Raw genomic sequence first — 17,616 nt, forward strand, 5'->3', positions numbered from 1 at the left:
AGTTGAGATGTTGTCCAGAGATAAAAACATAGCAGTTGTCGGATGAACAGATGCACGAGAGACGAGAGTTGTCGTATTTCCCCGCGTTTAATAAAACCACTCAAACGTTACACTCGTCCTCATACATGGGGATCGAGCGAGGAAAAAAAAATACAAACAAACATCTGGTCACAATAGAAAAATAAAATAAAAGAAAGAATACAAAGATTCGGCTGAGCGGTTCTCCTCTCCTCACTTGTCAAAATCTAACTGACACTACGCACACTATGCGCAGTTCTTATCTCAACTCAGATTTCTATAAAGCACAAAGTGACCGAGCAGTGCTGTACCTCTCCTGTCCACTAGAGGGCGGCGAGCGCAAGATAATCCACAGCCAGCGTCGCATCTGTTGAAATGAAATGTCATTCAGTTTTTAAAATGCATTCTCTTTTGAATCAATTATTCATAAATAAAATATAATTTAGGTATAGGTAAGAGGTATAAATTAGTAGGGATGTCCCAATCCGATACTCAGGATCGGTATCGGCTCCGATCCAGCCATTTTTGCGGGATCGGGTATCGATCAGACGAAGCAGATCCAAATCCGATATTGTGCGTATACTATTATGTTATTGTTAAGCCCCACAGAAGGCACAAAAACATTCTAAAGTACCATAACGTTTTTGTGCACTCTATTATAAGTGTTCTGAAGCCATTATGTGAGAGAGAAATTAATATTTAAGTCATTAAATTCAAGATCATGTAAACTTTTCCCTCTCGCGGCTGTCAGTCATTCTCCATTCAGCACTCAAACAGCGCGTCGCATTCGGTTACAGTAAATGATGAAACTATCTTCAAGATGATTCAATGTTAATACTATTATACTTTATCTGTAGATAAAGGTCTATGTTTACGCATAAAACAACATTATCTTGCTGGACTTTATTGCTGTAACTTAATCGTGTTACTTTCTACCAGGTGTCGGACGCTGTCGGTTAGATCACAACACTAGAGTCAGAGCACTATTGTTCTTCACGCGCACAGTAACTGAAATTTAAAACTGTTTAAAGAAAAGGCTCAATAAACTATTGTATAGATAGATACTGTTTAATACACTGTCCATCAATATGTATTTCCTTTGTGCTTTGAACTTTTCAAAGCGGACTCGACGCGCAGCGTGCATACCATAGGGTGCATACTCGGCTGCGTGCTGCTGTTACTCCACGTGGTTTCAAGCGCATCATTCTGCGCTCGGAATGCGCATAAGCGCTTTGTGCCGCACTGTGTTGGAGTCATTCATATCATAATGCAGTGACGCAATTAAAGCTTCTTAACATTAATAATTATTAATGTTGCTGCCTCATTAAATAGCTGTGCTATACACTTAAAACATGTCTCAATTTTTAGTAGCCTTGGCTAGCCTATATCTAAAGTAATTCTTTTTCATTTTTGTTATATTGTTTTTCATGAATGTATTTTACAACAATACAAAGAGCAATATGTATTATTCACTAATCTAGTTTATAATAGCATTTTTTGTCAGATTATGATCATATATTTTGGGGATTTGTTGTTTATCTTTATAATGAAGCTGTCTGTATTAAGTAGATTGTGTTTAACACACGCAAGAGTGATAATCAGTTTAACACACAGTTAGAGAAATTCTACTTGCTTTAAAAAAAACTGTGCTGGTATTTACAATGTAGAATACTGCTGTTTAAATTGTTTTAACTTTAAACCTGTTGGTAGCTAGCTAGCTTTAAATACTTAATACCTGCATTTTCGAATATATATATATATATATATATATATATATATATATATATATATATATATATATTAGGGGTGTAACGGTACACAAAAATCACGGTTCGGTACCTACCTCGGTTTTAAAGTCACGGTTCGGTACGTTTTCGATACAGCAAATAGAAAGGAATAACAGAGAAATTTCCTATTTGTTTAAAGAAAAAATATTTTTAAGTAAGTGTGAGTTTTCCTAGATCTTGAAACTTTCAGGTTTATAAATGGGTCATCTTTGAAGGATGAACAAATAATGTTTTGGTCATCACATTAAAAATAACATTTAAATATATATTTATTTATATAATATTTGAATTTTGAAGTGCTGGAAAAAGATGTGTGAAGTACTTGAAAGCATTTCACCATTCCAGCCAAACTGGTTCCAGTTAGTGTTACTACATTAAATCCATGGTGAATTGTACATTTAGTACAAAGTGTGGGTAGGCCTATGTGTAAAGCTGTTGACTTATGTTATTCATACAATACCACAAGAAAAAACAAAAATATTTAAAGTTGTAAATATATACTGTAGATACAATAACATGAACGCAAAATGCAATGTAAATAAATACAAGCAGTTCCTTACTTTATGGCTTTTTTTAACTGGAGTAACCATGTGATGGCAGCGTGCACATAATGACAGGCACGTAGGGTTATAAAAGATAACGTAAGAGTAAAAGATGCACGCGCGTGCACAACTATCACCCCTGCGCTGGGTGCGCCCCTTCCCCTTTAACCGAGGAGCTAATGCATCTGTGTAAAACACGCATAGGAAAAAAAGAACGACAGAAAGAACGGCTCCCCTCCAGCCGCGACTCGGCTCCCATCGTTCATGTTTATGAGCTGTTCAAAAGAATCGGTTCGTTCGCGAACGTCACAACTCTAGTCCGAACTGATAAACGATCCATGAAGCACATAACGAGCAGCGCAGTTTCGTTCTGCTTTCATTACGCTTGCCATTTGATGTTGCGCAACGTTGTGTTGGCCGCGTCAGCTCGAATTTTGCCGGCAGGAAAAATGGTCCAAGCAATCGTTCGGTTTGTATGCGTACCGAACCGGAAGCCTCGAACCGAAACGGTTCAATACGAATACATGTACCGTTACACCCCTAATATATATATATATATATATATATATTGTAGTGTTTGAATAAAGGGTGGCAATCTTTCATAATCAACTGTTGTTGTGAACTATATACTGGAGGTATATTTTAAGGGGCTAATTGAGAAAATTGCTATATTTTTTATTAGGTTAAAAATAAAATAAAAATATCGGATTAATATCGGTATCGGCAAAAGCCAAATCTGCGGCATCGGTATCGGAAGTGAAAAAGTGGTATCGGGACATCCCTATAAATTAGGTTACAATAGTGCTTTCACACTCTCTCTCTAACACACACACTCACATTCTGAGCGCTTTCACACTCACATACACACACACACACCCACATGCTGATCGCTTTCACACACACACACACACACACTCACATGCTGAGCGCTTGCACACTCACATGCTGAGCGCTTGCACACTCACATGCTGAGCGCTTGCACACTCACATGCTGAGCGCTTGCACACTCACATGCTGAGCGCTTGCACACTCACATGCTGAGCGCTTGCACACTCACATGCTGAGCGCTTGCACACTCACATGCTGAGCGCTTGCACACTCACACACACACACACACACACACACACACACACACACACACACACACACACACACACACTCTCTCTCACACACACACACACTCACATGCTGAGCGCTTTAAAACACACACTCATACACACTGATGCTAGGACTGGGCGGTATGACGGTGTATATATAATTACCGCGGTAGAAAATGTCAACCGTAACAGATTTGTTTTTGGTGGTGTTGTTGTTGGGGGAAGGCGCAGCCGTCACTAGAGCAGTGCGGCACCGTTTAGAGGATGAAGCTTACTGCACAACATATGATGAAGCTTACTGCACAACATATATCGATATCGTAACAAATAGAAATAACCTTAAATAATGTAGAGCAGGGTCTCCTTGTCCGGTAAATATTTCCATTGGCCTGGAAAAAAATTAATCTTAATAATTAATCTCTCAGTTGTGGGCCGTTCATCTAAAAGTTGATGAGGTGTTTTGTTTACTATATTTAGCTATCAAAATAGTTAAGCAAATAAAAATAATTTACCGAAATTAAATAATTAATCATTTACCAAATATAAGAAAAAGAAAAATCAAACAAGGTGAAGTACTTTTTTATTTCTAAAGGATTTGGGTTTATTTATTATACAAAGCCCTTTTTGTGGATTTTCTTTTGAGAATAACTATATATAAATAACTTTATCGTAGTGCTGGGCGGTTTGACAAATTGATATCACGTTTTTTTTTTTTCCTAATGAAGCCGTTTTTCCGGTTTATCACTTTTTTTTTTTTTTTTTTCATGCATAATCCGGTGTTCAAAGCATTTAATAAAATTGTTATTTCTTAATCGCGCACCTGGCCACACCACACGCTGCAAAAAATATAACTGCTATCTGCCACATAATGAAAAATCCCAACAAAAGCTCTCGTTTATACAGGCTTTATATTCTTCTTTACTCTCAAAGCTATGGGTTAACTTTCGTCCTGACAATCAAGGCGTTTTAAACAACACAAAAAACCCAAATAACTTAAACAATCCTAATAATAGGCTGTAGGACTGCGTATATTATTTTCGTTTCGTTGCATTATTTAGGCTATTTTCAAATGCGTCAAGTGTACAAATAAAAACGAAAACATTAAGAAAACACAATCTATTGAGTCAGCATGATATAGCCGTTAAAAGGCTGCTCACGTCTTTTGCGCGCTCAAGTTCGATTTCAAATGTAGGCGCGCGACTTACGCGCTCATAATGGAGCAACGCGATCGCCTCCCTCCACAGTCTTGTCGTCTTTGTTTTAAAATGCAGCCAGACAAAAGATTTAGATTCCCTGGACATTTTGTCAAAACAAAATAAAGCCAAAACAAGCAGCGTTCTAACTGAATGAATACAGCATCCCTTACCGTGCGCGAGCAGCAGCGCAGCCAGCCACAGGTGTGGTTCCCGAGTGTATTATGTGTGTGCGCTAAACTGTGGCGCAGTTACAAAAATAGCCTAAATTAAAGCATTTTAAAGTTGGGGACAAAACATAGGCTAATTATATTTAGAATACAGTAATAAATAACTGCTTATAAATGAATAAATATCAAGGAGTAAATCATTGAAAAATTCTTTCTATTGGTAAAAAAAAAAAATGCAACTGTTCGACCAATAAGAATGTCAGTCGACCAAGACGGCATCGACCGATTAGTCGACTAAACAACTAAAGTTGACAGCCCTAGGGGCAACAGCGCTCAGAGTAAAAAAAAAGTTAGTCTGGAGCCCTGGAATGTAACACCGCTAACACTCCACCGTCCACCAATCAATCTAATCAGGGGCGGCAGTGGCTCAGTGGTTCATGTGGGTTGTCTACGAACCGAAAGGTTGGTGGTTCAATCCTCGGTTCCACCTGACCAAGTGTCGAGGTGTCCATGAGCAAGACACCTAACCCCAGCTGCTCCCGATGAGCTGGATGGCGCCTTGCATGGCTGACACCGCCGTCGGTGTGTGAATGAATGGGTGAATGTGAGGCAAATGTAAAGCGCTTTGGTGGCCATTAGGTCTATATAAATGCAGTCCATTTACCATTTAATCAGACAAAACCCCTGACATTCTAAAGATGATGATGATGAGCTGAAGCTATGGATTCAAATCTGCATAATGTGCGGTCACACGATCGTCGGGTCACGCGATCGTCGCGTTACACGATCATCACGTCACACGATCGTCTCGCTCAAGACATCCAGCGAGAAGCGCTTGAGTTCAGCGAAGAACACAGATGTCAAGTTTAAACCAGTTTAGGACAGATAAAACAACGCTGACAAAAAGGAGAAACACTGTGAGTGCAACGATCCAGTCAGAATCTGAATTGATACTGAATCCATTTAGCCTACCATGGATTTACTCTAAGGTTAGCCAAGTAATATTAACTGCACCATGAAATGTGGGATATACATATTTAATTGTATAATATCATTAATGTAGACAATTCATTAAATGTCTTATGGAATATAAGTACAGCATTTAATAATGCATGTAACTGTTAGGCCACTGTTTTCATACAAATACCACAGAAACCATAAAGTTACATTTTGCCATGATAGTGAGGTGCTAAGTTATAGGCTATGCCTGGTTTTATCTGTGGTTATCATCATTTAAATGCATGAGACTGGATGACCAATGGTTAATTTTAATACAACTCAGTCAGAATATTACATTTTACCAAATAAAAATGTGGTCGTTGCATAAAAAAAAAATAAAAAAAAAACAGATGTTAATGTTTTTGTTAATGAACATAAATTTAACATTAGTTTAGTATTAGCTTGAGTTATGATGCAGATTTACTGTCAACTCACTGTCAAATATGCATTTTGAGATAAAACATGTAATTTTAATATTGCAGCCTGCACTGCAAACTGTGCTGAAGAAATATTTTTCTATTGAGATTTATTTTAAGGAAAAATGTTTGAATGTTCTACCTCATATTTGTGAAAAGTTCACCTGTTTGGCAAGTGTTTGTCATGATATGTTCTAGGGATGCACCGAATATTCGGCCGCCGAAAAATTTCGGCCGAAAATGGCCCAAAAGTGCATTTTCGGTTTTCGGCCGAAAGACTTATCACCGAAACAATACGGCCGAAATGTTGTGATGACGCAAACAGAAACCGCGACCTGCACGTGCTTGTCTGAAGCAACATGTCTGCGGTGTGGAAGTATTTCAGTGTATCTGAACCCGCGAGGAGATGGAAACCTTGTTTATCCACCTATATCTGCTCTAAACAATGCGTGCCGCCATGACGACGAATCCGGTTGTGAGCGGGTCAAAAGCGGTGCGCGCGCTGTCTGTGGAGACTTGCGCTGCGGAGGCAGGCGAAAGTATAAACAAGGCAGCGCGAGTCTCCACAGACAGCGCGCGCACCGCTTTTGACCCGCTCACAACCGGATTCGTCGTCATGGCGGCACGCATTGTTTAGAGCAGATAAAGGTGGATGAAACAATTAAAAATTATAAATAAGACTCGCGCTGCAGAGGCAGGCGAAAGTAAACAAGGCAGCGCGAGTCTCCACAAACAGCGCGTGCATCGAGGCGTTTATACTTCGTTGCGCGTCTTGTTGTACTATTCCTTGAAACGACAGGGGACGACTCAAGTAGCTGTCCTCAGTCTAACCAATCAGGAATCGGTGAGAAGAAGACAGATAAATACATGACAATGTTTATTTTTTAGTATTCCACCACCAATACAAAAATAATCATGTAAAACCCAGTAAACCCTGAGATTATTGCTTGTTACATTACAAAAAAAATATGTATATGGGAACATGTATGTATAGAACTAAATTAATGCTCTCTTAAATATTTTCTACATTCACTAAACATGTTTCATTAAGTTTCATGTACATTTGTATTAAACATGGACCATTGTTCATTTAAAAAGGCTTTTTATGCTATTGTATGCTAAATTTTTAAAATGTAACTAATTTAGATGTGCAAACTGGGTGCTAGTGTGATGAGAAGTTTGTGCTTGGCTTTGTTTTTGAGAGAACATTTCATTTTAAAACCTTTCTGCAGGCCAGTAGATTATTATTTAGTGTACACATGAGTGGGGTCAAGTTAAACATTTTAGTTTGAATTTTATTTTATACTGTGCATTGTGCTAAATAAATATTTGCATATATTGTAATTGATTTATTCTTTTAAAATGTTATATTAATTTATGCAATTGCAATGCCTTGATTTTAGTAAAGTTTGTACACAGTCATAGCCATAAATGCAATGATACTAATAATTGGCATAATTTATTTTGGTGTTTCGGTTTTCGGTTTTCGGCCTTGGTTTCCTCTTTTTCGGTTTTCGGTTTCGGCCAAGAATTTTCATTTCGGTGCATCCCTAATATGTTCTGACAATAAAGAGTAGTTTAAAACCACAATTTATGCTCTGGTTGATACAACTTCCACTTAGGAGCAAAAATCTGCCTTTAAACTTGAAAGAAATAATTATCGATATCGACTGATATAAAAAAAATATATCGTGATGATTTTTTTTGGCCATATCGCCCAGCCCTACTTGTTCATATATATATACATATATATATATATATATATATATATATATATATATATATAGGGCTTGACATTAACACCCGCCAAATGCGGGTGGATTTCACGTGTGGCGGGTAACACAGACACTCCCACTAGCCACTTTGGCGTGTTGAAAAATTGTAGTCTTGTCAAAATACATCGGACAATAAACGAATTGCTATTTATCACTGTGACACTACAACTCCCATGAGCACCTGCACAGCACACAGTCTAGTGTTTGCTCATTGGTCCATTCGTAAATCCTCTTGAATGGCATTAGACACGCGGTCGCGGAGATTATTTTAATAAAGTTAATCATGCCATGAAAGAAAGCAGGAGATGCGTTTTTGGGAATAATCTGGAAAATAAAGACCTGTATGTCTATACTTGTTTCAGGTGGACATAATATCTCCAGTTGATAATTAAGTCAGAGCTCTGAGGAAATGCTGATGTAAAACAAACAATCCAAAGTCCCCAAAACTGTCATATAAGCCTATATAAAGTTTTAATCCCTTTGCCTTAATTGTGGATTTTTTCTTAGAAAAAAATATTTATTCTTTGGTCTTTCCTTGATAATTGTTCTACTCTGTATTACAGTATTTACTGCTGTAAAAAAAGATGCAGCACTTTATATGCAATAAGAAGCTATTTTATGTGTTTATCTTAATAGACATGTTTTCAAAAAAGGAGCTTTACAACCTTATCAGAGCTAATGATAATATTAGTACATTTTAGCAAGTTGTAATCCCCATTGTTAACTTTAATCATATAAAACCTAATTTTCCAACAACAAAAATGTGGCTAGTAAAAGTGCTGCGTGGCTAGTAACTTTGGAAAACCACTAGCCACATTGGCTAGTAAGCAAAAACGTTAATGTCAAGCCCTGTATATATGTATGTTATATATGTATGTGTTTGAGATCATAATTTGCCTTGATCTGCAAGGGTTGCATGTCAGAGTTCTTTCTGTAATCTGGGCTTGTTTCACCTGTTAAAAGTGTGTGACTGGTGTAACTGCACTGGTGTAACTGCACTGGTGTGACTGGTGTAACTGGTGTAACTGCACTGGTGTAACGGGTGTAACTGCACTGGGGTAACGGGGGTAATGGGAGTAACTGGTGTTCTCTTTCATAGGTTCACTCAACGCTGCGGAAGCGTTGTGGGATATTCTCTGAATGTGCCGATTGCCTGAAGCCCTATATTATCACGCCAATTCATTGGCCGATGGCGCTCGCGCAATCTGGCCTCACCCCTACGCAATCACATCGCATACCTCATATACGCGCGTGCGCCATCCTCCCCTCAGATTTCTCTGCCTTCACGAAGCGGCCATTTCGCCCTTCGACTTCGGTTTTTCTGAGCCCGTATTAACGGATTATTTCGACGGATTTCACCTGTTCTTCATTTGCACTTCAGCGACTGCTTTCAGTGGAACCCTGTTCTCCTTGTGGTGAAGTGCCATGGAGTATCGTCGTTGCCCGCCGCCATGCGTTCGCTTCATCGCGAACAACGACCCGCACAGTAAGTGTTTGGGTGTTTCGCATGCTTGCGAGTTTATTTTAGGACTTCAAAATGCAATTTTGTGATAACCTCCTTCTCAAACTCTCCATTCGCGTTGTTTGAGAAGGAGTCATTCGTCCCCCCTCGTCCTCACTGAGCTCTAGGATATGGAGTTTGAGCAGACGGGCCATGCCCTTTCTCTCCCTCCGTCTCCCGAGCACGCACGCGGTGCCAAACCAGTCAAATTCTTGCATGATTTTCTATGTCCCAGCCCGAGAGCATGTGAATCAGTATTCTTTCGGGCTAGAAGACATTATTTATACCACGGCTTCCGACTCCGAGGATTTCGGGCCTGTTTTAGCTTCGGATGCTCTCCTGTCTAATCCCAATGCCCGCTCTGGTTCTCCCGTTACCGAGAAACTCTATCGACTGGTCTGACGAGCCCCGCGAGTCTCAGTCCTCTACTGGTTGCCTAGTAATGTTTGTGAGTGACATTCACGGAAGTTACTCTATGCTAGACAACAAATACGTTTTATTGCCGCTACTAACAAATATTTTGGAAAGAAAAGTCTAAATATAATTGGAACCAGTACATAAAATGCAAAAAAAAAAAAAATAAATAAATATATAATATTAAAGATGAAGGAGAAACAATGAGTGTTCTTTGTCATCGCGGCTAGTTAACTGCAGCAAACGGGCAAATACTGGTCTATCTGGGTTCTCAAGACCATTCCGTCATGGAGTCAGTACGGTGAACTGTATGTACACAGCGATATATCATACATTATAGGACAGTTTTCTGACTGCTAAAATGAGCTTCTCGTTCAACTTGCATTGGTCAGACTCGGCACTGAAGAGTGACGCGCTCCACTGACTTTACTCCTATTGGGTGTCGCTCGCGAAAATCACTCTTCATTTGCATAAAGTTAAAGATTTCTCAACTTGTCGCTGGACACGCCCGTCGCCGGAAGTCGCTTGGCCGCGTGCAGTGTGAACGCAGCTTAATGCGGCAGCCGCTGACTTCACCAACCTTGTTGGTTCTGTGGAGCAGGGTTATTCCGCCATTCCATCGGTTGAGCACACGCTTCTCCCCGTCGTCAGGAGAAGTGACTCGGCTCATCCCCCACCCGCTATGGTCTGGGGAGCCTGTGGTCGCCCGTTCCCTCGCCAGCGGCCCTATAAGCGCCTTGAGCTGAAGCGGTCTAACAAACCCTTCGCTCAGGCCTCCTCTAATCGTTCCCGACCCGCAAGTCAGAAAAAGGGGAGCTTCTCTCGATGGGCAGATGTGCAGGCGTTTCTGCCCACCTCCCACTCACTCTCCTTTTCTAAACCGGTCACTTTCACCACCCTGCGTGTCCCGAAGTGCAGCCACCCCTCAACAGTATCCAAACCGTCTGGAGCAGGAGGAAGGAGACACGCTCGGCTTTCTCCCCTCCCTCTCGACTCACCCGATTCCTTTCGCTCGCGCAGGAGACACTTTCGTTTTCTCTCAGCAGAAGATGGACCCGTTGGTTTTTGCCAATCGGGCAATGGTGTTCCGCTCCACGTGTCAGGACGTCAACTGCCTCCTCTCTCTCGGCTCGGCTACACACTTCAGTTCTGTCACCCGCCCCCCCTTCTTCAACAGAGTCTGCCCTACTGTAGTCAACAGCGCCTCTGAGTAAAAGGGAGGAAATTTCCTGCTGTAGAACAGAAGCCTCTAAGGAGCCATAGAGGAGATTCCTCCGGAGGAGATCGAGCAGGGCCTCTTAAGTCGTTACTTCCTGGTACCCAAAAGGGCGGAGGTCTGCGTCCAATATTGGCCCTGCGCCGACTGAATTTTTGTCTCTACATGGGGAAATACAAGATGTTGACGCTCTAAGCTATCATCTCTCAAATTCGAGCAGGGGTCTGGTTTGTGACTATAGACCTGAAGGATGCAACCCACCACAGGGACAGTGTTCTGCGCCATATTCAGTCTCTCGGTCTTAGCTTGAACGTGGAGAAGTGTTCTTACTCCAGCTCAGCACACATTTTTCTTGGGGGTGCACATAGATTCCGTTCTTATGCAGGCTCGCTTGGCTCTTGCATGGATTTCCAATTTGACATGTTTGGCCCATTTCTCGCTAGGCCATCGTGTTTCTGTGGGCACTTGCCGCAGACTTCTGGGTTTAATGGCCGCAGCCTCCCCTGTGCTACCCCTGGGTCTGCTCCACATGAGGCCTTTCCTTTGGTGGATGAAGCTCTCAGGGATCCGGCCCACTGGGCCAGCCCTTCATCTGTTGAGGGTGTCGCACAGTTGCTCTCGCGCCCTGTCAATTTGGCGGGACCCCCTTTTTCTTCGAAAAGGGGTCAGCATGAGTATGGTATTCCATCGCCAGTTGATTATGACAAATGCCTCTCTAGTTTTCAAGGGCAGACCAGCGTGTGGGGTCTGAACGGGCGAGACCCTCGCTTGGCACATAAACTGCTTGGAGCTGAGAGCCGTCTTTCTGGCTTTACATCTTTTTCTCCCTTTTCTGAAGGGGCACCATGTCATTGTCAGTACAGACAACATGGTGGTAGTTTCCCATGTAAACCGGCAAGGGGGTTCTTGATCTCGCACCCTGGACAGGCATGCACGTCATCTTCTCTAATGGCTTCAGAGCAGGTTCCTTTCTCTGAGAGCAGGTCATGTCCTATCGAGGCAGAAACTCCAATTGGGGGAATGGATGTTGAACCGTCAGACAGTGGCCCTGATCTGGGAGGTGTTCGGGAAAGCGGGAGTGGACCTCTTTGCCTTGCAGGAGTCATCCCAATGCCACCTCTGGTTCTCCCTGAATCATCCAGCTCCGTTTGGGATAGATGCATTCGCCCACCCTTGGCCAATGCAGAAACTCTACGCCTTCCCTCCCATCAAACTGATACAGGCGGTCCTGGCCAGAGTGAGGGAGAGCGGAGTCCGCCTCCTTCTAGTAGCCCCGTTCTGGCCGTGTCAGCCATGGTTTTCGGAGTTGATTCCTCTGCTGGAATCGTCCCCCTGGAGGATTCCAGTCAGAGAGGATTTGCTTTCCCAATTTCAGGGCAGGATTTGGCATCCTCGCCCAGACATGTGGAAGCTGTACGTTTGGCCGATCAGAGGCCGTCGGCATTAGGCTTTGATCTCCCAACTAACGTTCAGGAGACCCTCGCTAGTGCTAGAGCCCTTTATACAAGGAGACTGTATTCTTACAAATGGAAGGTTTTCGTGACATGGTGCTTGGCACATGATAGGAACCCAGTTAACTGCCCTGTCGCTTCAGTACTGGAATTCCTACAGGAGAAGTTTACCTCCGGGTCGGCTGCTACCACCCTCAGAGTCTACGTTGCAGCTATTGCAACACATAGAGAATCAGACGAGATTCCCCTGGGTAAACTGAGGTTAGTTTCGGCCTTCATGCGTGGGGTTAGGCGCCTGAAACCAGTTCGCTCCCCTAGAGTTCCCTCATGGGACCTTTCTGTCGTCTTGGAAGGTTTAAAGGAGGCCCCCTTCGAACCCTTGGAGTCAGCTCAGGATTGGATTCTGACTCTTAAGGTTTCACTTTTGTTGGCTTTATCTTCTTTGAAGCAGGTAGGGGCTTTCTGTTAGCAAGCCATGCTTGGACTTCGCTCCTGGTTTAGTCAAAGTTTCCTTGATACCCAGGCCAGGCTATGTTCCTAAGGTTCTCTCCACAGCGTTCCGCTCTCAGGTTGTTAGCCTTAACGCTTTCCTCCCTCCTCCTCTTTCTTCTTCTGAGGATAGGAAGCTTAATCTGCTCTGCCCAGTACGGTCTTTGAAGTTTTATGTAGACCGCTCCAGCAGTCGGAGAAAATCTAACCAGCTTCTGGTTTGTTTTGGTGCTAGCCGCCGCGGGCTTGCTGCGTCAAAGCAGAGGATTTCTCACTGGATCACAGAAGCGATCTCTATGGCTTACGAGGTGCGTGGTTGCCTTCACCTCTTAGCATTAGAGCACATTCCACTAGAAGTCTGGCATCCTCTCAAGCTTTTTTAGAGGAGCTCTTTTGGAGGACATTTGTGTTGCGGCCGGCTGGTCCTCTCCGCACACTTTTGTACGACTCTACATTTTGTATCTTGATATGACTCCGGGTTGCCAGGTTCTTCTGTTTAAACCGTTTATAGTCTTATTCTATTGATACCAGCCATGACAGCGCTCTTTGCTCGGCAAGTTTGGTATCCCGTTCCCACTGCGCTTCCGCAGAGTTGAGTGAACCTATGAAAGAGAACGTCTCTGGTTACTTACATAACCTATGTTCTCTGAATAGGGAACAAGACACTGCGTTTGCGGCCAAGCTCCTTGTGCTGCTGACAGTCTCTTCTTTTCGGCAGAGAAATCTGAGGGGAGGATGGCACACGCGCGTAAATGAGGTATGCGACGTGATTGCGTCAGGGCGGGGCCAGATTGCGCGAGCGCCATCGGCCAATGAATTGGCGTGATTATATAGGGCTTCAGGCAATCGGCACATTCAGAGAATATCCCACTGCGCTTCCGCAGCGTCTCGTTCCCTATTCAGAGAACATAGGTTATGTAAGTAACCAGAGACGTTTCTGCTGTTTCTGCTCTAGGTGCACCTCCCCAGTTTCACGGTGTTCTCCAACTTCCCAAAATTCCAGAAGAAGATGATCTTTCAGACCCAGAGTGTGGACTTCTCCCCGAGGAGTGGCTTCTACTCCGTGGCCAACAATAAAGGCCACGCGCTGCTCTTCAGGTGTGTGTGTGTACAGCTGAATAGCTCGGCATTCAGAAGCTATTTTTCAAATTCAGAATAACTCCATTAACTTCACTCTATTTTAAAATGCATTTATAGATCAACATAAAACACATTTTGGCATCTTTAGATGCATGTTATGCGAGAACAGAAGCGTTGTGCAGAGAAAACTTCAGTCTGGGATCAGACACTGGATAAAATCCAGTTCACAATGGATGGAGAGAATTGGAGTGGATGGAGAGAACGAGTGAATTATTATATCTGATAACACTGATGTTCCTGCTGTCACGTGTGATCCAGATGTTTAGTAAGTGTGTGTATGTGTGTGTTTTTTTCTCTAGGCTTCTACATTATCATGACTTCTGAAGACGGACTCGTTCCCAGCGGACACGCACATGATGTCAGTTTTTACCGTTCCAGTTCAATAAACATTTACTTGTGAATATGAGACCCATTACACAGTCGTCCAAGTGTGTGTGTGTGTGTGTGTGTGTGTGTGTTCCATGAGTGTACAGTCGGTCTGAATCATAAATAGCATACCAAAGTTTGACCACTAGAAAGGTGTAATTTTCAAGATGTCGGAAGATGGGGAAGAAGCCCTTAAAGGGCTAGTTCGCCCATTTAAGACATGAAGTTGTATACAATCCTTACCAGTACTATAGTGCATACACACTGACCCACTCTGTTGTGACCCCCCTGGTCAGAGTTCTGACCGCTGGAAGTTTTTCAATGAAGTACTCCCAGCTATTTTCCGGGGCCAAAAAACTGCGTTTTTACGTGAAAAAATGTGAGCACGTTACGATCAGCTGTTCCATGGTGTTTACACAATCGATTGACAACTAGGTAAAAAGTATTAAATTAACAATGGTGCGTACTTGTAAATTCCCAGGCTGTGACCACAAGGATGTGCCGTGATCAAAGTTCAGATTCCATCGTTTTCCTGTTTCTAATATAACTATGAGACAGCTTTGGCTGGTTGCCATCGGCTACTCTGCTGGAGCTAAAATATCCAGAATAAAGGATTTTCGTGTGTGTGCTCACTTCAGCGAAGACGATTACATCCCCAACCAAGGAGGAAAAGAAAAAGAAAAAAAAAGATTTTAAAGAGTTTTGCTGTTTGCTACCAGTACCACGGTTAAGCTAACTTTATGATCCCATGTCTAAACTGTACGGTAAACAAGCTGATGAGACATTTGGTGTCAAGACAGTAATAAAATTAATAATTAATTTATTAATAATTGTATTACTGTCCACTCAGTATAATAATAATAATGCAGTCAGATAGACCATTATATAGCCAACTGGTCAAATTTCTTAAATAAAAAACTACAAAGCAACATGAGAGATCACACTTACTCAGCCGACATCTGACCGTCAAGTCCAGCTGGTTTGGGTCGCTTTTTCCAATTGAGTTTAGGTACGAAGAAGAACGTCTCCAGGACACCTGCATTTAGCATTGCAGGGAAAATGTCATTGCTAATTCAGACAGTTGGCCTCCTCATCAATTGATAGATTTTGCATTTGTGGCAGCAATAGCTTTCAACCTCTGTTGGCATAACTTGACAATTTGAACAAGTGCACCACCATTTGTTGTTTATCCTGGCTCTTGCTACAGCTGTGGGCCCAGCATCAACTTGGACAACTCATCTCTGTCCTCTCGCTCTCTCTCTTCCCGTTCTATCTCCTTCTGCTAGTTCGGCATCGGTATACTCCGGTTCATAAAGTTATCCCTTTGTCGTTGTGCTAAAATTACTTTCATCATCATAAGTTTCGCAGTCAGACATGTTGTCAGCGAGTCGCGTGCTATCAACAGCTGATCGTAACGTGCTCACTGTTGACGTTGAGGCAGTGCGGATTGATAGAAATGGATAGAAAATATGCTGCATTAAAACTGAGGTATGAATTTTGACCGGTGTGTTTTTTGTGTGGTAAATTAATCAAGCTTTGAAACGCAAATAATTTTTTCACATAAAAACGCAGTTTTGTGGCCCTGGAAAATAACCGGGAATACTTAATTAAAAAACTTCCAGCGGTCAGAACTGTGACCAGGGGGGTGACAACAGAGTGGGTCAGTGTGTATGCACTATAGTGCTGGTAAGGATTGCATACAACTTCATGTCTTAAATGGGCGAACTAAACCTTTAAAATATCCTACTTCCTTCATTATTTGACTTAGCAAAGTAATATTGGTGTCTAACCCCATTTTTCTGAGTCTATGAATCCATTGGACTTGTCTAAATTGCACTGACATGATTATAAACTTATGGAATATATGAGTTTGTGAGATTACTGTAAGGATTATATCTTTTTTTGGGGTGAACCAGAGATGTTCACGATTTAGCCTGCCATGTTACTCCCACTTAGTACGTGTTTTTGGACACATAACCTTTTTTGCTAAAACAAAGATTTGGCATTCAATGTAAAAATTATTGCACTCAAAAGTAAATTAAATTGGATTTGTATAACTCTGATCATAAAAAAAACTCTGTATTAGCCTGAACAGAGGCCTGTGTGTGAACCCCGTAAAAAGGTCACTAATTTCAATTTGAATATGGTAATACATATGTAATGCATCCTCTATAGATGTTTTTGAGTATACAAGGGGGCATTATACCAAACCCAACAAAACTAAATTCATAATTTTCAGCAATTGACATTGTTGAATTAACTTGAGGAAAAAGTACACTCCAAATGAAATTTTGACCATGAGTCATGTTGTTATAAACCAAGAAACTTGCCCCATTTGCTGTAAAAACTTAAGAGATGGCTCTGATGTGGTTGAGGCTCATCAGAAGGTAGCTGATGGAATCAACAATGCAAGTGTACAAAGAGCTGACGATGAAGTTCCGCTGGTGAAAAAGTACACTCAAAATGTTGACGGTGTCGACAGTAGTACATAAATAAAAAAGACATTAAAATCCAACAAGAGAATAAAGCTGAGCCACCAAAAAGACCTGCCACAGTAGCAACTGGTCCTTTCAACAGCCAAACTGATTGTCTTTTCTGTGGAACTAACACATGGAAGTAAAGACATAAGTAGTGTTCAGACTGATATGCTCGCAGAGTCCATTTTTGAGTGTTGGGACAATCATGCAGATCAATGGGCTCACTTGACTCTTTGCGTTACAACCTTTTTAGCAAGAAAATCTTTACCGCCAAATCATTTGTTACCCCAGAACGTCTGCCTCCAACCGAGTCCACAACCAAGTACCACTGCCAAAGAGTTTACTTCCAGATCATGGTGTGGATTGGAAAGGAAGGTGACATGAACACAGTGGATTAGGGATGGAAACTGCTGGACAACCAGTTCCTGCTAGTTATGACCAGTAAGACTGCTGCCCCAGAAAGCCTCCTGCAGATGATCCACTGTAATTGCACAACTGCCTGCCGAACACAACGGTGCAGTTGCAGGGCATATGGACTACCATGCATGCCTGCTTGTGGACTTTG

At 42.1% G+C, this 17,616-nt stretch overlaps 1 protein-coding gene across 1 annotated transcript in view; it reads left to right on the forward strand.

Moving 5' to 3' along the window:
- utp18 (UTP18 small subunit processome component) overlaps window positions 1-14,623 on the forward strand; it is a 78,587-nt gene extending 63,964 nt beyond the window's left edge. Inside the window, exons 12-13 of the mRNA XM_089122802.1 lie at window positions 14,024-14,166; window positions 14,508-14,623. Of these exons, the coding sequence (XP_088978928.1) occupies window positions 14,024-14,166; window positions 14,508-14,532 (168 nt within the window). The 3' untranslated portion in view covers window positions 14,533-14,623. The remainder of the gene's footprint in view (window positions 1-14,023; window positions 14,167-14,507) is intronic.
- The last annotated feature ends 2,993 nt before the right edge of the window (window positions 14,624-17,616 follow it).

Source organism: Pimephales promelas, chromosome 18 (genome assembly GCF_988280905.1).
Source record: "Pimephales promelas chromosome 18, fPimPro1.hap1.1, whole genome shotgun sequence".
NCBI classification, from domain to species: Eukaryota; Metazoa; Chordata; class Actinopteri; order Cypriniformes; family Leuciscidae; genus Pimephales; species Pimephales promelas.